Source organism: Lutra lutra, chromosome 7 (genome assembly GCF_902655055.1).
Source record: "Lutra lutra chromosome 7, mLutLut1.2, whole genome shotgun sequence".
Lineage (NCBI taxonomy): Eukaryota > Metazoa > Chordata > Mammalia > Carnivora > Mustelidae > Lutra > Lutra lutra.
In genome coordinates, this window is record NC_062284.1 from 106,876,356 (window position 1) to 106,899,623 (window position 23,268).

A 23,268-nucleotide genomic window follows, 5' to 3' on the forward strand; every position below is an offset into this window, starting at 1 on the left:
ATTTACCCAAAGAATATGAAAAAGCTAATTTTTTTTTAAAGATTTTATTTATTTATTTGACAGAGAGATCACAAGTAGATGGAGAGGCAGGCAGAGAGAGAGAGAGAGGGAAGCAGGCTCCCCGCTGAGCAGAGAGCCCGACTCGGGACTCGATCCCAGGACCCTGAGATCATGACCTGAGCCGAAGGCAGCGGCTTAACCCCACTGAGCCACCCAGGTGCCCCGAAAAAGCTAATTTGAAGGGATATATCCTCCCCTCGGTTTATTGTAGCATTATTTACAATAGCCAAGATATGGAAGCAACCTAAGTGTCCATGGATAAATGAGTAGAAAAAGGACATGTGGTACATATATACAATGGAATATTCCTCGGCCATAAAAACAAAATGAGATTTTGCCATTTGGAATAACATGGGCGGACCTAGAGTATATAATGCTGAGTAAAATAAGTCAACCAAGGAAGGACAAATACCATACTGATTTCACTCTGACATGGGATTTAAGAAACAAAACAGAAAAAAGGACACAAACAGACAAAAAGACTCTTAAATACAGAGAACAAAGTTGTGGTTGCCAGAGGGCAGGTGGGTGCCAGGATGGGTAACTGAAGAGAATTAAACTACACTTATCATGATGAGAACTGAGTAATGTATAGTACTGTTGAATGATTCAACACCTGAAACTAATATAACACTATATGTTAATTATACAATTAATAGATATAAAATTAATATATATCAAATAAACAATAAATAAAACTCCAAAGCTGATTTGTGGAAATTTTTCATAAACTCTGGGAAGCAAGTTAAAAAAAGTTGTTGAAACAACTTCATAAAACAGAATATACTTTGATATATAAACAATTGTATGGCAAAAATAGGGGAGAAGGAAGTAGAATTTATTGAGGCCTTTTTAGGGAGGATTTAATATTTCTTGAGAAAAGAATAATACTTTATGGATTTTTCATAATTTTCTACTGAATTCTGTATTTGGTTCTAGTCATTATACTGTTATAAATCACATAATTTTTAGTCATTGTATGATCATCACTAGTAGAATTGTACTAAGAAAATACAATTGCATATATAATATACTTACTACAGTACTCTTCCCTTTCATCTTTTTCTACACCCACATGATAAAAGTTACTTTTGATATCAGTGCATCTCAAAAAATAGAATGTTTCTATTTTAAATTGGCCAAATCTATACACACATTTATCACTAACAACTAATTCTACACTTTAAGAAGGTAGTAAATGTCTCTTCACCTGCTCTCATTTTATCCACTCCCTTCCCACCTCTGCAACCTCTGTGCACTTATCCTAATCTTCACAGGACATTAACAGAATAATATATCTGAAAAGAACCTTAGAAAGCATCTTCCAATTTCTACTTTAAATAAGAAAACGGGGGCCCCCCAATGAGTTTCCCGTGATTACATGTTAGTTGCATCAGAGTCTCTGTGTATACATATGTATATCCACACAATTAGTTTGTATATATCAGTATTCTAATAAAAGAAAGAATGAATGCATTGACTCTTTACCGTGTTGTTAAAATATCTTGAAAAATCTTTTGTCATTTGAGAAATGTAATCATTTAGTAAATTCTGCTCCTGCTTTTGTGCTATAAGAGAAAAAATAATACCCACATTTGGTTTTTAAAAATGGAAATAAGGCATGTGCTTAATTTTAAAAGTCATATACTATTATAAGGCTTATAACAAAAAACAAAGGAAGTCAGTTCCTTTCCAACACAGTACCCACCCTTATGTTTAATTTCACAGAATTAACTATTTTTAAACTCATTTAGACTTTTTCTTCTATTTTCTTAATAAATGCTTATATGGCTATTTCTTTTTTTTTTTTTTAAGATTTTATTTATTTATTTGACAGAGAGATCACAAGCAGGCAGAGAGGCAGGCAGAGAGAGAGGAGGAAGCAGGCTCCCTGCTGAGCAGAGAGCCCGATGCGGAGCTCGATCCCAGGACTCTGAGATCATGACCTGAGCCGAAGGCAGCGGCTTAACCCACTGAGCCACCCAGGCGCCCCTGGCTATTTCTTGATTTGTTATTTTAAGACATTTTCTACTTTCTTCCCAACATAGAAATGCTTACTCCCATCCCCATGTCCCCCACCCACACTTACAACCTCTTTGTTTCCCCCCTTCCAACATCGCCATAAAGCCATATTTTTTAAATTATTTTTAACTATTTAGATTATGACAACGTAAATATTATTCACAGAGGAGACACAGAGGAATGTTGTAAAATTATACCTCCTTGCCTGTATAATTTTTTGCTTTTCTAGGAGATAAAAATAGTCTCACTTTTTTTTTTACTTGCTTAGTTTTCCATGTATACATTAATTCATCAAAATCTAAAATAGAATCATAAAATCTTCCAAATATTACTTCCCACGTGGTCAAACACCTTAGGCGATCTATCAGCTCCCTTCGTCTTCCCTCCCCCACTGCCTTCTGTTTTCATTTTTCTTTAGGTCTTCTGGACAGCTGAACACCTAGAACTTTTGCATCCCTCTTGTGTTGGACTCCTGTTTCCTGAATTTCACATCCTCCTCTTTTTCTTGATTTGTTCCTTCTTTGTTGAAGCAAGTTTCATACTAACTTCCCGAGAGAGAGTAAATGAGATATTTTGACATCTTTTATATCTGAATGAATCTCTATTTTATATTTGTATTTGACTAATAGTTTCAACGGGCAGCTAATGTTGGAAACTATTTTCTCTCAGATTTTTGAAGGCAATGTCTTCTAACGTTTAGTATAATACTATAGTTAAGAAGTCTGAAACCATTCAGATTACTAATCTTTTGTGTAAGGTCTGCTTTTTCTCTCTAGAAGCCTTTGGGACATTTTTTTTCTCCTGAAATCCCAAAGTGATGTTACTTAGTATCTTTTCTTTCAGAAATTGCACTGGGGATTGATGGGCCTTTTCAAGTAGGAAACTCATATTCTCCAATTCTAAGAAATATTTTTGTATTATTTCTTGGATAACTTGATCTTTGCATTTTTTCCAATTTCTCTTCTCTGACCTTCCTGTTAATTAGATATCCAACCTCTCAGAATAGTCTTCTAATTTTCTTACTCAAATTTTATCCTGTTCCTCAGCTTTTTTTTTTTTTTTTCTGTTTTTGGAGAGATTTCCTCAACTTTTCATAGAATCCTCCTATTGAATTTTTAAATTTTGGTTATTTTTTTCATTTCTAAGAGCTCTTTCTTGTTTTCTTTCTTTAAGCATCTTCTTTTTTCATAAATGCAGTATTTTTTGTACAAATATAAGTTAAAGATATATCTTCTGTAATATATAGAATGTATATTTTCTATAATATGTAGAGACTACGAATACACATTATGTATAATACAAGGAGACTATATATTCTCCAAGAATCTATCTTTAAAAGTATTCTTACATTCTTTGGGTCATCTATGTTTCCATCAACTCCTGTTATTCTGTCTGTTTTAGTTTCTACATTTCATTTTGGAATTTTTCCTGAGGTGTCTGGTGATCTTTGATTGTCCACTCCTAATTAAGCATGAGGCACTAAAATTTCAGTTCCTGGTGGGCTTCATTGTACAATGATAAGGAAGGAACCAGCCAATTTGTTGGGGGATCCTGAAATGCTAGATTATGTCAGGCTTTTCTCTGAGATGGTTTGGTTTCCTTAGAGAAGAATCCAACCACCTCCTTCTTCAGAGTGGGGTGGGGGAGGGATTAGAGAACAGTTACACACAGCTGGCAGCCTTCATCAAGCCGACCAATGGAAGTGGGGGGGTCTCTGTACAACATCTGTCTTCTACTCTCAGTCATATTTGATATCCTACAGTTCAGAATCTGTTGGGGCAACAACTTCTCTGCTCGCATTCGGAGGAATAGTAACTCAGCTGCACAGAAGACAGCATCTGACCTGCCAGTCTCACAGCTTTTTATAAAGATTTTCAACCAATCTTCAGCTCCATGACTCATCTCAGCTTCACGGTATCAGGGTCTTCCAATGCCCAAGACTTGCCGGGTCTTGTGGAGAGAACGTCTTGCTTTCATGGTGTGCTATTTTGCAGGCACTTGCTACTCGTATTCCCCTTCCTGTTAATACCTCTATCCAATCACACTTTCCAAAAATGTGTTGATGTTTATTACCTGTGGATATCTTCTCTGCCAGTCTCTATATCTGTGAGTTTATAACATTTTTCCCTTAAAAAAATCTTTTACACATATTTGTTATGAAGTTTCATTAGGGAGCAAAGATAGATGCATGTTTTACCCATCAGATTTAGCCAAAAGTCATTTCATTGTTTTTTGTATGTACTGAGCCTATTCTATCCTCTGTAAGTCTTATGCTTACAGGTAAAGCATATTTTTCTACTCTCTGGAACACATTGCTCTTATGTTCCCTTTTCTACCTGTCTCTTGCCTTCCTATCTTTTCTCTACTTTCTTTAGTAGTTCTCTCTTTTCTTTGCCTCAAGAGAATCAGAACTTGTAATATATGATAATACATTGCTTATTTTCATACTCATCCTGTTTCTTACATCCTCCATCTTAGCACAAGAAGGGATGGGAGGAAAGGTTGGGAGAACAGAAAATTGGGGATGGAGTACATGTGTATCATGACTCTTGGTAGAAGTAGCAAAAACCCCAAAAAATCTACCTGAGTTAACTAAATGAAAATCTGGCAAGAAGTGGAAAATCAATGGAGGAATGGCAACCAGACCAATTATCCAAAGTACTTATTCTTATAATCTTACATTCTTTTTAAGAAATTTTTATTTAAATTCAATTTAATTAACATATACCATATCATTCATTTCAGAGGTAGAATTTAGTGATTCATCAGTTGCAGACCACAGCCAGTACTCATTACTTCAAGTGCCCTCCTTAATGCCCATCACCCAGTTACCCCTTCTACCTCCTCTCCTATAACCCTCAGTTTATTTCCTATAATTAAGAATCTCTTATGCCTTGTCTCCCTCACTGCTTTGTCTTATTTTATTTTTACTTCCCTTGTCCTATGTTCAACTGTTTATTTCTTAAATTCCAAATATGAGTGAAAACATATGGTGTATGTCTTTCTCTGACTTACTTTCACTTAGCACAATAGCCTCTAGTTCCATCCACATCACTGCAAATGGCAAGATTTCATCTTTTTTGATGACTGAATAATATTCCATTGTGTGTGTGTGTACACACACACACACACACACACACATATATCACATCTTCTTTATTCATTCATCTGTTGATGGACATCTACGCTCTTTCCATAGTTTGACTATTGTAAATATTGCTGCTATAAACATTGGGGTGCAGGTGCCCCTTCAGATCACTAAGTTTGTATTCTTTGGATAGATATCTAATAGTGCAATTGCTAGGTCATAGGGTAGTTCTATTTTTAACTTTTTGAGGAACCTCCATACTGTTTTCCAGAGAGGATTTCCCTCCAACAGTGTAAGAGAGTTCCTCTTCTTCTGCATCCTCACCAACATCTATTGTTTCCTTAGTTGTTAAATTTAGCCATTCTGACTAGTGTGAGGTGGTATCTCATTGTGGTTTTAATTCCCTGATGCTGAGTGATAGCAAACATTTTTCATGAGTCTCTTGGCCATCTGTATGTCTTCTTTGGAGAAATGTCTGTTCATGTCTTCTGCCCATTTCCTGACTGGATTTTTTTGTTTTTTTGGGGTGTTGAGTTTGATACATTCTTTATAGATTTTGGATACTAGCCCTTTATCTGATAAGACATTTGCAAATATCTTGTCCCATTCCATAAGCTGCCTTTTAGTTTTGTTGACTGTTTCCTTTGCTGTGCAGAAGCTTTTTATCTTGATAAAGTCCCAATAGTTCATTTTTGCTTTTGCTTCTTGTCTTTGAAGACATGTCTAGCAAGAAGTTGCTGTGGCTGAGGTCACAGAGGTTGCCACCTGTGTTGTCCTCTAGGATTCTGAAGGATTCCTGTCTCACATTTAGGTCTTTAATGCATTCTGAGTCTGTTTTTGTATATGGTGTAAGAAAGTGGTCCACTTTTATTCTCCTGCATGTGGCTGTCCACTTTTCCTAATAACATTTTTTTTAAAGATTATTTATTTATTTGACAGACAGAGATTACAAGTAGGCAGAGAGGCAGTCAGAGAGAGAGGGAAGCAGGCTCTCTGCTGAGCAGAGAGCCCGATGCGGGGCTTGATCCCAGGACCCTGGGATCATGACCTGAGCCGAAGGCAGAGGCCTCAACCCACTGAGCCACCCAGGCACCCCTCCTAATAACATTTGTTGAAGAGACTTTTTCCATTGGATATTCTCTCCTGCTTTGTCAAAAGTTAATTGACCCTAGAGTTGTGGGTCCATTTCTGGGTTTTCTATTCTGTTCCATTGATCTATGTGTCTGTTTTTGTGTCAATACCATACTGTTGTGATGATTATAGCTTTGTAATACAGCTTGATGTCCAGAATTGTGATGCCTCCAACCTTGGTTTTCTTTTTCAACATTACTTTGGCTATTTGGGGCTTATCATCTTACATTCTTAAAATTCACTTTGCTTGGCAATTACCACTCTTCACTTCAAAATATTTGTTTTACATTTCAACATACTGTGTTTCCATATGATTGTATCTTTTTGACATAGACTGTTTTGATTTCTATCTCCACATTCAGTGGGTAGTCTATTTAAGATTTTGTCTCTCTCCCTATGCCCTTCTCCCTCCTTGTGGTCTTTCTAAAATAAATAAATCTTAAAAAAAAACAAAAAACCCACTCCATATGGTAAAGGTTAAAGGAGTTCTTTCTACCTTTACAAAGTACAGAGAGAAACCACATAATACAGTTGCTACTAATTATTAATTTTAAAGTCTTTAAAAGAGAAAAGGAAAAATTTAACAAGAGCAACAATAAGACTGTGATGTAAAGGAGAAGAAATTAGTAGATGAGGCAAAAATTAGAAAAGAGGGCATTAAAGGTGATAGCAAAAGTTTAGACAATTTCACCACTGGCTTGTGACTGATGACCCTCCCTTGTGTTAGAAGAGAACAGAGAAATCCTTACCTGGACTTAAGGTCAATCACTAAGAGCGTCATACATACCTGTAATAATATTACTGAGCTCTTCAAATTTTCCACGTCTGCTTTTGTACTCTTCCTCTGCCACTTGAAGTTGTGGAAGACACTCGACTAGTTCCTCTGCCTTTTCTTTATTACTTTGCGTTGCCTTAACAAATTTTTTCTTTAAAGAAAATAAAGCTAATTGTGAGCAGAATTTGGAGAATTTACACAATTTATACTCCAAAGCAGAATGTAAGTTCTTCAAGAGGGAGAGTTTTCTCTTAATGTCCTCTTATCCTGAGATGCACAGAAAGGCATTTGGCACATACTACGTGTTTAAACAATATTTTTGGGCTGATTGACTCACTCTCTGACAATCTACAAAGTAAGGAGATTAGATTCAATGGGCTTTCTAAAGATCCATTCATTTCTCCGGCTCTACTGCTAAGATCCTATTAATGCTACCCTAAACATCTATTTGAGAAAATCTCTCTTATTTGATCATATTTTGTGTGTGTGAGAGAATAGGGAATAAAACAGAATACACCAAAGTCCTAAGAAGTGTGGGTACAAGTAAGAAATGGGGAAAAGGCAGAAATAATTATATATATTTCTACACTAAATGGGCAAAAAGTGTCCCAAACAAAACATGAAAATGCCTGCTTAATTGTTCAGGTCTTATTTAGTTTCAAAGGAAATAATAGTTGGACCTTAGAAAGGTCCAGATGGGACCTTAGAAAGTCAGGATGTCATGGGGACTACAGCGGAGACAGCCAGCTGACATTTACTAACTATTCTGTCCTTCAATATCAGGACTTCTGGGTTCTAGCTCAGTGCACGGCTGCCAGCTACAATGATTTCTCAGCTTTCCTTGCAAGTAGGTGTGACTAATGAGTCTGTGAGCAGAAGTGATATGTGCCACTTCTGGGTCCCCCCTCTTCCACAGAAAGCAGCATGTGCCCGCTTGGTCCTTCCCTCGAAAAGAATGAGAAGGGAAACTGCCACTTGGATCTGCCTATGTCAGCATCATGCTGAGAATGGCGGAGCTGCCCTACCAAGCTGGGACCCCTTCCCTTTGGCCTGTAATGGGAAAGAGACATAAACATTCCTCTTCTGGAATGATCACATCAGGGGATCTTCTCAACTAGATACTCAGATTCTTTAGATTTGAATAGGCCATACTTGACCCAGTTTATTAAAAAAAAATTTTTTTTTTTCACTTTTTATTTTTATCCAAGTTGCACACACACATAATCCGAAGGAACCCCTGGGTGCCACAGGGCAATGCTTGGCATGCTTCCCCAAGGAGGTACCCTCACAACACAGCTGACCAGAGGCTAGTAGTGTCCTTTGACCCCACCAAAGTGATAACTCAGATGGAAGAGGAAGACACCACATGAGCTGATGTGATAGCCCCCCTGGTTTTGAAGTCTCATGCTCCAACGGGAGTCAGCATCGTTTAGGTCCCAGAAAGGGACACATCCACTTAGAAGAGGCACCAAGTCCAAGGAAATCCAATGTTCTAGTTTCTCACCAGTTAATCTTCCCATCGAGATGCAGCATACCAATCACGGGTCATTCCGTACAAGCAATGTTGCCTGATAGTACAACTTTGGTTGTCTAACTTTACCAGGCTCTACGGGAATGACCCAGAAAGTTAAGCCAAGATCAATTTCCCAATAAAGGAGAGAGGGTTGCTAACACTTAACTACACATGTCTTGTTTATGTTCACTGTATTTTGGCAACTCTTTGATAAAGCAGCTTATCTGTGCCCTAATTAATACAGTGACATGCCAGCCTCATACGTCCCCTCCCGAACTGCCATTAGATCCTTAAGAATAAATATAGAAAGACAAAAACATAGATAAAAACACTGTAATTTGGGTGCCTGGATGGCTCAGTGGGTTAAGGCCTCTGCCTTCGGCTCAGGTCTTGATCTCAGGGTCCTGGGATCGAGACCCTCATCGGACTCTCTGCTCAGATAGGAGCCTGCTTCCCCCTCTCTCTGCCTGCCACTCTGCCTACTTATGATTTCTGTCTGTCAAATAAATTAAAAAAACAAACAAACAAACAAACACTGTTATTTAATGGGCTCCCTGGGTGGCTCAGTCAGTTAGGGGGCCGACTCTTAGTTTCGGCTCAGGTCATGATCTCAGGGTCATGGGACTGAGCCCCATCCCAGGCTCCACACAGTGCGGCGTCTGCTTGTCCCTCTCCTTCCCCCTTCTGTCCTTCTTGCTGCTTGTGTATGCTCTCTCTCTCTAAAATAAATGAATAAGATCTTTAAACAAAACACCACCATAGGGGCACCTGGGTGGCTCAGTTGGTTAAGTGTCTGCCTTCAGCTCCTCATGATCTCAGGGTTCTGGGCTCGAGCCCTGCGTCAGGCTCTCTACTCAGCAGGAAGCCTGTTTCTCCCTCACTCTTTGCTTGCCTCTCTGCCTATTTGAGATTTCTCTGTGTCAAATAAATAAAATCTTTACAAAAAAACACACCACCATAATTTAAACCTATTACAATGCAGAATCAGGAATGAATTTTTCCCCACTGCAGTGTTATGAAACTCAATTGTGTCTTATCTAGATTATGTTCTCTAAGGAGAGCTTGGGGGTCTCAGGAGGTATGTGAATGCATGAATTCATCCCCATTGTCTATACCGACTTAGCTGCCAATACTTCCCTGACAAGAAACCACGCTCTTGTTTCATGTTCTCAGGGAGGGTTTTGGTACCACGTGCTGCTGCCTCTCAGGCAAGTTAGCATTTGTCTCCTGACTCAGTCAGACCCGCAGCTTCTTCAGCTCCTTCAAGGTTCCCTGATTCCTGAGCCACGTGCACACTTACTTCAGTGATGGTGGGCTTTGGCCTTTGTGGCAACCCCTTGGAATTGGAGCCTTGGAAAGAGAGAGACTGATGCGGGTCCCAGTCCCTGCTCATCGAGATGTATTCTAGCTCGTCCTATGACTTCCTGTCCACCTTCCCTTGCCACCTGCCTGCCCTGCAGCCTTCAGGCCCCCGCTCCAGACGGGACACTGACAGCCTCACTGGACTGTGTAAGCAGCTCCCACCACCACAGAAGGTCACATCCTCTAACGGACCCTTGTCCTGGGGACTCTACTTCTCTGACTGAACCCTGCCAGACACAGGGCTGTAGGATCCAGCGGTCCCACTCATGATCAATGTGTCAGCACCAGATGAGAATAATGTAGAAGGCTGTGGCTCCTCACGTCCCAAGCCAAAGGCAGAAATGCGACTCCAATTTCCAGTTTGCTCTGGGTTACTGGTGAGGATTATCAAGGGAAAGGGGGTTGTTGCTTTATAATAGTGGCACACAAGCTGCCTTTGTGTGAATTAGACACAGGTGGACACAGCCCTACGGCGGGTGCACAGCCTGGCAAGTGGGATGGATGCTGGGAGACAGCCTACTGACCTCACCTAATCGCACTGTTTAAGCCTCAATGCCATGTTACCTAGTGCCCTTACCTCACTGCTGGATTGATGGGGACTGCCTCCACTGGTTCATCACTAAGCATGATGGTAAACTCTGCCAGCTCTGTCTCAAGAAATACCCGACATGCTGACTGCCTGCTTTCAATCACTTCCTCAGTCACCACTCTGGTTCGAGCTACTTGATCCACTTGGAATATTGTTCTGGCTTCCTCACCGGTCTTCCTGCCTCCACCACTGCCTTCCTAAATTTTACCCAACATAGCAGTTAGAGAGCTCCTATTTAAATGAAAATCAGATTATTTTAGCCCTTCACTCGGAACCCTCTACTGGCTTTCCAGCCCACGCAGAGAAAAGATAAAGTCCTCACAATGGCCTAGCAAGTAGCAGACCTGGGAATGACCCTCCCTCTTGGATTGCTCCTTGTGGCAAGGAGTGTGGCCAACTGCCAGCCTCCAGTGGTCAGCTCCTTCAGAGTCTCCTTGGTCATCTAGTGAAGGTCATGCTCTTTGAGGCGTGGCCCCCAATTGACCAATTGAGCAAGGAGGTGGTGCATGGGTGGGGTCATTGCTGGCCCAGGCAGGGCTCCGCTAACGGACAAGGTGCTCCTTGCTCAGGAGCACCCCACAGAGAGTTTGCAGGTTCCATAATGTCCGATGGCTTCCCCCTGCCCAGTCCTTTCACAGGTTTTACTCCCTAATAAACCTCTGCACTCCTCGTTCCAGCTCAACATCTACTTCTGGAAGATGGCTCCCTCCCCTTCCTATCTGATAGGATAGCACACTACCTCCGTGGTATTCCCCAGAGGGGACAGTCCTGCCTCAATCTTTTGTGTTGGGCATGCCCTCTGCCTGGAGCCCGTTTCTGCACGTAGCTACACAGCCCACATCCTCACGGCCTCCAGGACTTACCCTTCCTTCTCTCATGGTCCTTCTTCCCACGGCACACGGGCTGCATTACACACTCGCCCTATCCCTGGCCCCTGCTTTATTTTCCTCTATAGCATTTCTCACCACTGAATATACTAAATGTTCCACTTGTTTATCTTGTTTATTTTCAATCTCCCTCCACTGGGATGTGAGCACCATAAGAGTAGAGTTTTGTCATCTTTTGTGTGCGCAGGATTCAGCATCGAGAATACTAGGCACCCAGACAGATGGCAACTGATGGAGAAATACTTCCCACCCTGATTCCCTTCCATTTTTTCTAATTTATCTGAATTCGTGCAATGCTTTCTCTCCTTTCTTTGTTCCATGAGCTGTGCCAGTTTCCATCTCACTCTTCTTATTTCTGGCCATCCCCTTCAGATCCCTCTTCCCTAAGTTCCTAGGTTTCTACGTTGCTGACTTTCCTTGGCACTTGTATGAAATTACAGTGTTTTGTTTTTTTTTTTTAATTTATGGAGGAGCATTTGATCACAGATGTTATACATTCCAACACCACCTTTCTGAGTGTTCTTCTCCTGTTGGAAACTTTTGTTCCCTCTTTCACTTGTTTTTCTCCTACTATTTTTGTGTGGAGGACATAGCTGCTCCTTCTCTGTCATTCCTATTAGAAGGAGCTGGCTTTTCTTGCACCGGTTATCTGCAGACAATTTCTGCAGGATTTGGTGGGGGTTGTGCGGGGAAGTGTGGACTTGGCTAGAACTATACTTTGAAATGTCAGGACCCCCTGCTCCCCCGCTCTGGCAAGGGACAGTTGTCTTCAAAGAAAGCCCCTCTTTCATGCAGCCAGACCTCTGTTCCTCTTCAAAACGAATCAAGTTCAGAAGGGTTTCTCCCACCATCTCTTTTCTCCTCCTTCCAGTGTACCAAGGTAGGTCTCTCAGAAACACCCCCTCACCTTTCAAGGTAACGCCATCACCTTGAAAAGCTGTGTCTTCCATTGTCTTTCCAGAGACCTGCCATCTCTGGGCCCCCTGGGTACACTCTGCTTTTTTTCTCTACCTTGCTCAGCATCCATGCTCACCCCAGATTGGCTCCTAGCAGCCCCAACTCAGTGGGATGCCCCCTCTTTAATGAGGATTTCTGCCTTTGGCCTGACTGGCCTCCCTACCCCTCTGCTGCTTTCCCTAGCCAGCCCAGGCCGGATCGCCGTGGCTCCTTGCTGTCCTTCACCTGCCCCCATGGACTTTGCCAGTACTTCTACCCAACTTGAAGTGTCTAATTTTCTGTTCTAACTGAAAAAAGAAAAAAATGCTTTTTTGCTCTTTTTTTCTGGAAAAAAAAAAAAAAGGATCATACTGAAATTGTAGCCTTGCTCACACTGGAAGATTTTATGTCGACCTGATTAGAATAGCATGAAATATACCCCTCCCCCCAGAGCCATCTAAAATCATTCTTAAATGTAAAACAAAACTTACCTCATACTTGCTCAACTCTTGAACTAACTTTTTTTCTTTGACAATAAATTTCTCCTCCGCTTGTTTTAATTCTAATGTAACTTTTTCAATCTCTGCCAAAAATTCAGTGATCTCTTTTTCTCGTACAGTGGTCTACCAAGGGGAAAAAAAAAACCCAAACCTGAAGATTTGCCATTTGCCTTTGTAGCCGTCAGCCTCACATTTTCAAACAGCCAAGAGTGAATATCTCTTTGCATGAGACGTGGCTCCGGGTTAGCTTATATTATTTCACAGTAACCACTGAGAGGAACACTTCATTTTCCCTGCAGAGGTTAATTTATTCACCAGATAATATCTATAAGCTACAGGAGGAAATGGGGAATGGGAGTGGTGGGGGCCGGACGGCGGGCAGAGGGCCAATACTAGAGCTAAAGTGAGGTTTAGTATTTTTTTTTTTTTTTTTTTTTTTTTTTAGAGAGAGCTTCCTTAAAAGTTAACATCAAATAAGTTTCTGGTGGCCTGTTTCAAAAGCATCTTCTAGAAAGAAGTGCTACTTTGTTTGCCAAATTCCTACACTTAATATACAACAAATAGATAAACTCCTTAAAGTTAAACAATGCACTCTAAGCATTGCCAGAAAGGAAAACATCTTTTAACAAGGTAAGGTTGAATTAGGTGTTGAAGGAGAATCACTGATAACGAGGTAGTAATTCTAAGGCTGTACTAACATGGAGTAATCCCATTAAGTTCTTGGACTTCCTTTACCTCTTGCAATAATTCAGCGCGTCTGAGCTCCAAACTCTGAGTTTTATCTAAAATTTCTCCTATTTCAATTTTTATCTTCTTTCCCCAACGGGCGTGTTTTTTTCTCAAACAAGCTACTCTCCACTGAGTTATAACACTAGAAATTTGAACACAAAGAATCATCATTAAATTGACATAATGGTTTACTGAAAAGATGAAAGAATTCAAAGCTTAGAATGAAAGAATTAGATGAAAGAATTCAATCTTAATATGATTATACGTCTAATAGGACAGTAGACAGAGCACATGTGGCAGCTCCCCTCCTTTAGGTAAAGGATAGGAATGGGAAAGGTTCAGGGGCAGATGGCTAAGAGAAGAGACCCAGGCAGGAATAGTAGTGAAATTCCCTAAATTACCCAGAGTGCTAATAAAGGATTTCAAACTTCTGGGTTCTCCAAACTTTTCCCTCCATGGCCACATAAAAAAGCTACACTGGAGGAGGGTGAAAAATGTGCAACTGAAGTCTTGTACATGATATTAATAGCAATGACAACAACAATAAAATACAGTTAAGTTTTTGCAAATACTTCCTAGGTGCCAGGGAGTCATCTCAATACTTGATACAGATCATCTATCATTCATGGTGACCTCACAGGGTGAATGCTACCATCATTGGCCACTTTGTAGGAATGGGAGAAGAGAGACTGCTAAATAATGTGGCCTTGGGCACAGAGCTAGTAGGAGACAGAGCAGCCAAAGCAGCCCATCTTCAGAGCCCGTACATTTATCTGCGCTCCTCTGTCACCTCCTCTACTGGTCCACACTGAAGCCTGGTGAGCAAGAGGTACTGCACCAGTCTTGACAATTTCACTCTTTGGTGAGTTCACTTGATTGAAATGGGAAACTCTAGTTCTGTTCAGTGTCCCAACATCAAAATAACAAACACATCTAGACCTGAGAGAACCCAAAATTTAATTTAGGAAACTAATTTCCTTGGACTCCAGCCAGCAACAAGTACTCTGACTTCCTCCCTACGCTGGGGCACTATTCATTAAGATAAACATATACTACTCATAACACAAATGAAAAATTTTTTTTTTTACCATCTCTGATTTTCTCTTTCCAGGTTATCACTCAGGATTTCTATTTGTTTCCGATAAACTGACTTTGTTGCTCTAAAAATAAGAAAACATACGTTGGGTTTTGCATTTGTGGAAGCCAGCAGAATTTACAAAAGACTTGATGTATCATTCTTGTGCACAAGAAGATTACCATCTAATTGGGAGACAAACCAAACATAGTGCAACAACTAAAGGTAGTGGTAGACTCAGAGAAAATTATGATTTCATACAAGTGCAAGTATTGTGGTGGATACCCAAGGGAGGGAAGAAAAGATTCTGGGGAGACAACTGAGGAAAGCTTATTGGAGTTTAATATTTAACAGAGGGAGGAAGACAGATTCGCAGAATGGAGGTGGAATCCCACGATGGAAAGGACATCATCTTTTGCAAAGACACGGAAAAGGAGAAGCAAGTCAAGACTCTTCTGACCAACACGGACTTGCTGCAGACAGAGGACATCGAGGGAAGTAATAATGGTGACATGGGACAGGTGAAGGTCAACAAACTGGTGAGAAACTTTGGATTCTAGACTGAGTCCTGATTTGATGCAACGTATAATTGAGAAAGCCTATATTGATTTTTGTACTAGGGGTAAGTAACAATTGAATGTCAATCTGGGATGGATAGAAACATGAAGAGTCTAACACAGATTTTAGAAGACTTGGTTATTTTTATTCCCTTTTTTCCTATTAAGTGCTTCAGACACAGAAAAATAAAATATGACTTTGTCTTTTGAAAAATAGAAATGTTCATCACTGAAACAGAATAGGTAATATGCTGTGAAACTAGAAACAACCGTGTTCTGGCCTTTTTCTCCATTTGAATCATAGTCTGGGCTCTTGATTTCCTACCTCAATAAATCTATTATCCTCCCCAGAACTGCAAGTTTCTTCACAATGTGCCCCAACCTCAGTGATTTTATTTATTTATATATTTGATTTAATTCACCGAGAAGTTGAACTAGTTTAAAATAACACAATCGTAATACACAAAGTCCTAAGTGGAAACCGATATTGGGTTGCAAATTTGGCTCTGAGTTTCCTGGTGCCCACAGCAATGATGGCATAACAACCAGTTATGGAATCTCTATTAATCATGTGGAAAATAGGAGCCCTACTCAAACTAATTCTGTTTTCCTGCTCTCTCACAGTGAAGAGTTCATAGTTTCCCTTCTGAAACCAACATGAGAAACAGATGTTTAAGTATGTTGTTTAACAGCATAAGGACAAGCAATCCACACATCCTGCATGTTCTAGATTTCTGTTGGTACAGGTCAAATTCAATCATCACTATCTTAGTACTATAAGCTAGTTGCTCCAAATTATAAAAATGAAAATGAAAATGAAAAAATATATAACCCCTTTGATCCAGTAATTCAACTTTAAAGGACTTTATTATAAAGAAATAGTTGTACAGGTGGACAGAGATATACATGTTAAAGTATATCTTTATGTGATGTGAACTTTGAATAGTGCTTTGAATACACACACAGAAAACACAAAAACAAAGTCCATCAGTAGGGCACTGGTTAAATAAAACAACATAATCTGTAAAAGAATTATTATATAGTTGAAGAAAGAATGAGGAATGAGGCCCCATATACAGAATTTTGTATTCTTCTGATAGTTTTAAAATCAGAAAAGTGTAAAAATTAATACAAACATTCCCCCCATACCTTTCACCAAGTTCTCCAAATGTTATCATTTACCATATTCATCATTTCTCACAGATATATTTTTTCCACTTTTTTATTGGGCTACAACCAAAGCATAATATTGTGTAAGTTACCCAAATGTAAGTGGAAAAATTCTAGTTACAGAAAAGGACAATCCCATTTTTAGATGTACAAACATACTCCTATATGGAAAGCATATATAGCAAACTGTTAACAGTGAGATCTTGGGGGAAGGGTATGGAGATTAGGGTAACTTTTACTCCTCTAAGCTAAACATTTCTATATTTGAATTTTAAAATCAGGTGCAAGCATTACTTTTTCAACCAGAAAAATTAAAGGGATTAGAATGGCAGAAATGAATACCATAGGGGGGTCTGTGTTGTGACAATGTTTAGGCACGTTCTTGTTACTGGAGTGTTAATGGGTCCATTTCTCATGTCCTTGTATGTACATGTAGCTTTTATGGAACTTAGGACCTGCCTAACCTTTCAATGATAGGTTCGATGATAATGACACTTCTAGACCGTAAAACAGAGACAGTGATTTATAAGCCTCCTTTTCTATAAGATATCAGAGGTTGTCAGCTCTGTTGTTACCGTATGTTAAAAAATAAATGCAGAGAAGACGAAGACAAAAAGTTTCAAAGGCCTACCGATGAAGATCATGGAGTGTGACAAGTCCTTCTTCCATATTTTTGATGTCTACTTTTCTTTGTGATAGGAAGTTTTCTTTCTGAGAAATGAACGCCAATTGTTTCTGATTCCTACCATGAAAAGAAAACAGAGTTATCATATGTGGAAGGGTGAAATAATCATTTTCACTCCTCAGCAAGAGAGGATACAGAATCACAAATAAGAATGTAAGAAAGTAGGCTGGGAAGTTCAGCTCATAAACTATTAATTGAACAAATGAGTAAAAATAGAAACAATCTTTTTGTTAGTCGTGGCTAAATCTAAACTTCTAAAAATCCCCAAGCCATGGGAAGAGCATTAATTAATTATTAATTAATAAACCACAAGAAGGATACTATAGACTCCATCCCTCTGAGTGGGGATGTCCCTTGTAATAATGCATTTATCAATTCTACCATGTTCTTTTGTGAAGAGTGAAGGAACCAGTCATAACAACTTTAAATTTTGGGTGTAGCTCTTTCTAGCAGTGTGACCTCAGGAAAAAACTCTGCCTGTGGATGAGCCTCAGTTTCCCCATTCATAAAATAGGGCCCACAAATGCTCACCACATGTCAAGATTAAATGCGATGAAAAGAGCTCAAGCCAGTGTGTGGCATGGCACTCACGAGGCATTCTATACAAAGTGGTTATATTTTGTCTCCCATTTGCAGAAAGAATAATGGGAAGCATACAGTTTTGTTCAGTGTCAGTTGTTTCTAGACATTGATAGGGACATTCCTGTAACAGAAAGTGTTACACAGAAACAGAAAGAGACACTGTTTCTGTGTCTCATCTTCAAAACTGCTATGGACGGAACTGTGTCCCCCACAGATTCATATGGTGAAGCCCTAATACCCAGGATGATGGTATTTGAAGATGGGGCTTTTGCGAAGAGATTAGGTTGCCTGATTAGAAGAGGTCATGATGGGGTGGAGGCCCTCATAAGAAGAGACGCCAGAGAGCTTGTCCTCATCCTCTCTCTACTATGTAAAAACGCAGTGAGAAACAGCCATGTGCAAGCCAGGAAAAAGGGCTCTTATCAGAACCTGACCTTGCAGGCACCCTGATCTTGGACACCCAGCCTCTGGAATTGAGAAATCAATTTCTGTTGTTGAAACCACCCAGAGTGTGGGGTTCAGTTAGGGCAGCCCCAGTTGAAGACAAAAACCAGGAATGACAGTAAATGTTTTAGTGTTACAATTGTTTCTCATCAGCACATTTTATGATTAAAACTGATAACAGTATTGTTCTGGGGGAAATTTTTGCCTAAAGAACTCCTAACAACAGATTCTCAGTATGCAATTTAAATTGGATGAGATAGAATGATCGCAAAACTGTCTGCAGCTCCAATACCCCACAGTTTCACGTCAGCGTGCCTGGACACTGTAATTACGCTCCCCAGTAATCTTACATCACCTGTGGTGATGGATTATTACTTAAAGAATTCATGCTTGCAAGATGTTGTTCTGTATTCATTAAGAAACTATTGGTGAATGCCCACTATCTACTAAGCTATGTTTAAGGGGATATAGGTTTCAGAAGGATCATTCTGGTGGAAGGGAGGGCAACAAGTGAAGGGGGTAAAGCTGAAAGTGGGGAGAGCTTTGGAGGAACAAACCAGAGAATGGAGTTGGAGAAGAAAATGGGGTATATCTGAGAAACATCGGGGAGGTGGCATTGACTAGCCTTGGTGCTTGAATGGAGTTCAACAGGTAGTAGGATATTTCCTTGAATAATTTCCCAGTCTCAGTGACCAAAGCCTTCTCTGAGATAGGGAATAGAGGTACAGAGCCAGTTTCTGATGAAGGTGGATCTCACAATTTCTCTAGACAGTCTCATAGGATCAGCAGGATTTTTTTTTTTTTTTTTTGGAGCTGATTTAGAAGTAAATATAATGCACATGGTGTTTATGGATCTGATCTGACCCATAGGTGGAAAGCATTACACAGTGCATAGAGAGGCAGATTAGGAGTGTGCTTATGTATTTGGGGTAAATAATATTTCATGGTTGTCAACAGATTTGAAAACTAGGAGAAGCTGAAGTGGAGAATCACCATCCTGTGGCCAGGCAGGGCACCCCATAACTATGGCAAGCTGATTCATTTACGGATCACGGATAGAAACATACTCTTCGTAAATTTTCTGTTTCTGCATAAAAAGTTTATCCTCCTCGTTTAAGATAATCTTATATTGTCTGATAAGAGTCTGAAATTTCTCCCGTAGATCCTTGTTCTGTAAACGATTTTTGTGTAGTTGCTCAGCGATCTAGAAAAAAAAAAAAAGTAATTGAAGTAGAGGATGTGCTTCACATTTCCTTGGAGGGGCGTCAGCCATGTGGGTGACTCCACAGCACTGGGCATATTACCTCGCACACAGTAAGTATGCCATAAATTTATTGAGTGATGTAATTCTATATCCAATATGCAATTACACACCTTGGGGACTTGCCTATAAATTATGACAAAAATGTAGAAAGGTAGTAAACACAGATGGAAAAACCATGGAATAATAATTCATATTGAAATAAGAACCAGGATTAATAAACTGAGATCATCCGGCAGGATCTGTACATCCTACACTTGGGAAAAGAAAATATAACATCAACACTAGCTCTGGCTCAAAACCTCTTGGATGAGATACTATGGCTGCCTCTTATTAAATACTTCTATTCAAGGACAAAAATAGTGCTCATTAGTGAACTTTGTACTTAACTTTGTACTTAAGATGTTTCTATTGAATTACTTCAAATGAGGTAAGAAAGTCAGGTTTAGTACGAGTCATGGGCTGAGTAGTTCAACATAACCTTCTGGCTGAGGACTGCTAAAATAACTGCATGAAAAAAAATCTTAGAAGTGCTGGAGAACAAACAAGATAAGAGGAATACTACAAGAAACTGAGAATCCAGAGTAGTCAACCCAGCACTGAAAACTCCTTTCACTCTGAGGACATTTACTGACATGGAAGAAGACACTTGGGGGAATTTCATTTTCTTACTTGACAAGAGAGGCAAAAATCAACACTTACGGCTCCCCCAGGTGTTGAGTCTGAGAAACCTTCCACCACTTCATTCTGGGATCCCCAAAAGCTTCACATCCTGGAGAAGGGGAAGTTGGAAGCTGGTAAGCCATGGTCCAGCCTGATTTTGTTCACCAGGGAATGTCAAGTTGCATTAAAGTGGCTGGAGATGGGGGCACCTGGGTGGATCAGTGGGTTAAGCCGCTGCCTTTGGCTCAGGTCATGATCTCAGGGTCCTGGGATCGAGCCCCGCATCAGGCTCTCTGCTCAGCAGGGAGCCTGCTTCCTCCTCTCTCTCTGCCTGCCTCTCTGCCTGCTTGTGATCTCTCTCTGTCAAATAAATAAATAAAATCTTAAAAAAAAAAAAAAAGTGGCTGGAGATGGGTCATGCCCCAGCCATCTGATGGGAATGTTGGAAGTCTGTTTCTGAGGAAGATACAATCATCCTAAACTGCAGATTGTTTCTACATTTCTTTTATTCAAATACAATGTCTGGTGTATAGTTTTCCACCAGGAACAGAAGGAAGTAAAACAGCATGAACAAAGATTGGCAGAAACAACAGACCGCAGAAACCAAATCTAGAAAAACATCCACTAGTGAATGGAATTAGACACTGAACTATAGAAGTACTGTGCTTACTATAATCAAAGAAATATTAGAAATACCTGAAAGTTACAGCAAGGAATTAGACATTGTGAAGAATGACAAAGCAGATTTGAAAATTACCAATTAAAAAATGCAATAGCCAAAATTAAGAGCCGAAATAAGGCCATTCTGTCCAGAATACAGCAGGGGGAGACAAAAGGCAGAAAATACAGGAGAGAGGGTAAAATACATAGAGAAAATATATATTAGTGCAAATAACTGTACACACACAATGCACATACATACATATAATCAGAGTCTCAGAAGAAGTGGAAAGAGAATGAAATATGTGAACAGATAATGACTAAGAATTTTGCAGAACTTATAAAATACAGCAATTCATGACTGTAAGAAGCCCAATGAATCCCACACAGGAGAAATAAAAAAAGAATACGTGGACATATCCTAGTGAAACCAAACTATGTCAAAGGAAACAAAGAAGACCTCAGGTAAATGAGGCACACTAAGTTCATGGATCAGAAGACTTGATATTGTAAAAATGTAACATTATGTCTCATTACATTAATATTGGTTTAAAATATTAACAAATATTACCCAACCTGATCTATAGATATAATGCAACTCCAGTCAAAATGTAAACAGATCCTCTGGCAGAACTTGATAGACTGATAGAAATTCAAAGGGCCAAGAGTAGATGCAATCTTGAAAAACAAAGTTGGATTTATACTAGTAACCATAAAGGCGTATGTTAAAGCTGCTAATTAAGAAAGTCTGGTTTTAATGTGAGGAGAGACAAGTCCAAAGGAACATAATAGAGAGTCTACAGATCTACATACATATTTATGATGTATTTGTGATCTATGTATGATTTATGACAAACATGCCATTACAATATAGTAACAGGCAAAGACGGACTTTTCATTAAATGGTGCTAATTAACTGGACAACTTTATGGAAAAACACGAATCTTGACCATCCTCTCACAGTGTACACATGCACACACACAGACTCCAGATGTCTTGTAGTCAGTCCTAAATGTGAAAGGTCAAACAATAAAGCTCCTAAAAGATCATGGAAGAAGAATTTCTTCATGACAAAGGACTTAAAAAACAAAAAGGAGTAGGTTGATAAACTGGACTTCATTATAACTAATAAATTACATCCATCAAAAGATAGATCTGTACATAAAGACTGTACATTTACAGTGTATATACTGTTCTGTATCTGTGTGATATCTTATAATAAAAAAATTAAAATAAAGTTAGCATAGAATTTCAGGTTATCACTGAGCTTGCCTATTACACCTCATGAGAATTAAGATTGTCTGCCACCAAGAGTCCAGTGGAAATAACGAATGGGTCGGAGCCCCGATTCCTTTGAAGCAGTTACTAACTTGTACTCATGGAGTTTGGCTGAGGGCTATGGATTAAGGGGAAACCCCTCTGCATTTGCCCCTATGAGCAAGTAAGCCATGCCAGCGCAGGGATCCTAGGTTTTCCAAACAGCAGGGGGGGCTACAAACTATGGAGCTATTATCTGAAACCTGCCTTGTATCTCCTCCAATAGGAAATAAATAGAAAGGAAAAAGAAATCCTTTGCCCAGAGAATGAAAGACAACTTTAAAAACCAACCAACCAACCAACCAACCAACCAACCAACCAACTTTGTCTAGTTTCTGTCTTTCAGCATCTTCACAACTAAAAGAATCAGAGTAGGTCTAACCTGGAGAAAAGCCATCCCTAATGCTATTAACTCATAACTAAAAGTGGAAAGAATTTAATTAGCTCAAATCATTCTGGAAGAGACCTGCCTACAATGTTTTATGTTCTATTTGTCATGTAAAAACATATTATGAGATGTTACTTATTTAGCCAAGACCCTTTTGTTGGACTTTAACTATCTTCCCCCTAATTTTTCAACTATTATAATGAATGCTCTACTGAATACCTTGTGGATAAAATTTGGTTTACACCCATGATTATGTACTTAGGATATTTCTTTTAACCTAAGATTCAAAGTGTCCAGAGATTTCTCTCAGGGGCTAAATCTGACTCAAACAATTCATGACATTATTAAGTGTAGTATAAGTTCCTAGACTTTGCAGGTACCACACAACAGTAAGGAGGTTCTTTTTTTTTTTTTTAATAATTCACACGAAAATATCCATTGGTCTGGATATTTCTAATGTAAAATAACCACAACCACATGACAAGTTACCAAATAATTCCTTTTCACACAGATAACATTTGCTCTTTCATATATTTAAAATACTTTGGGATAAAGTAGTTTTGGGAGGGGATAGAAATCTTTAAATCAATTACTGTCAATGACCATGACTATTATTAATTCATGAAAAATTTACTTTGGGAAAATTACACATTTTTCAAATATGTTTAAAATATTAAACAAAAATGAATTACAACCTAAAAGTCCTAATTTCCATCTTCCTACCTGGAACATTCATGGAACATTCTCCAGAACTCAATCACAAGAGGAAAGCTGGAAAGAACTCAAATACATGGAGACTAACATGGAGACTAAAGAGCATCCTTCTAAAGAATGAATGGGTCAACCAGGAAATTAAAGAAGAATTGAAAAAATC

At 39.3% G+C, this 23,268-nt stretch overlaps 1 protein-coding gene across 4 annotated transcripts in view; it reads right to left on the reverse strand.

Annotated features, from left to right (window-relative positions):
• CCDC175 (coiled-coil domain containing 175) overlaps nucleotides 1-23,268 on the reverse strand; it is a 67,515-nt gene that overhangs the window by 21,916 nt on the left and 22,331 nt on the right. For 3 of the 4 annotated variants that reach the window (XR_007128549.1, XM_047736097.1, XM_047736096.1), the window contains 7 exons: nucleotides 19,173-19,309; nucleotides 17,026-17,136; nucleotides 14,681-14,752; nucleotides 13,599-13,734; nucleotides 12,855-12,986; nucleotides 7,089-7,227; nucleotides 1,549-1,628 (listed from right to left, as the gene is read on the reverse strand). Coding sequence is in view for 3 of the 4 variants with exons in the window: in XM_047736097.1 (XP_047592053.1) it covers nucleotides 1,549-1,628; nucleotides 7,089-7,227; nucleotides 12,855-12,986; nucleotides 13,599-13,734; nucleotides 14,681-14,752; nucleotides 17,026-17,136; nucleotides 19,173-19,309 (807 nt within the window). In the remaining variant the exon portion in view is untranslated. The remainder of the gene's footprint in view (nucleotides 1-1,548; nucleotides 1,629-7,088; nucleotides 7,228-12,854; nucleotides 12,987-13,598; nucleotides 13,735-14,680; nucleotides 14,753-17,025; nucleotides 17,137-19,172; nucleotides 19,310-23,268) is intronic. The other variant, XM_047736098.1, reaches the window with a different exon arrangement.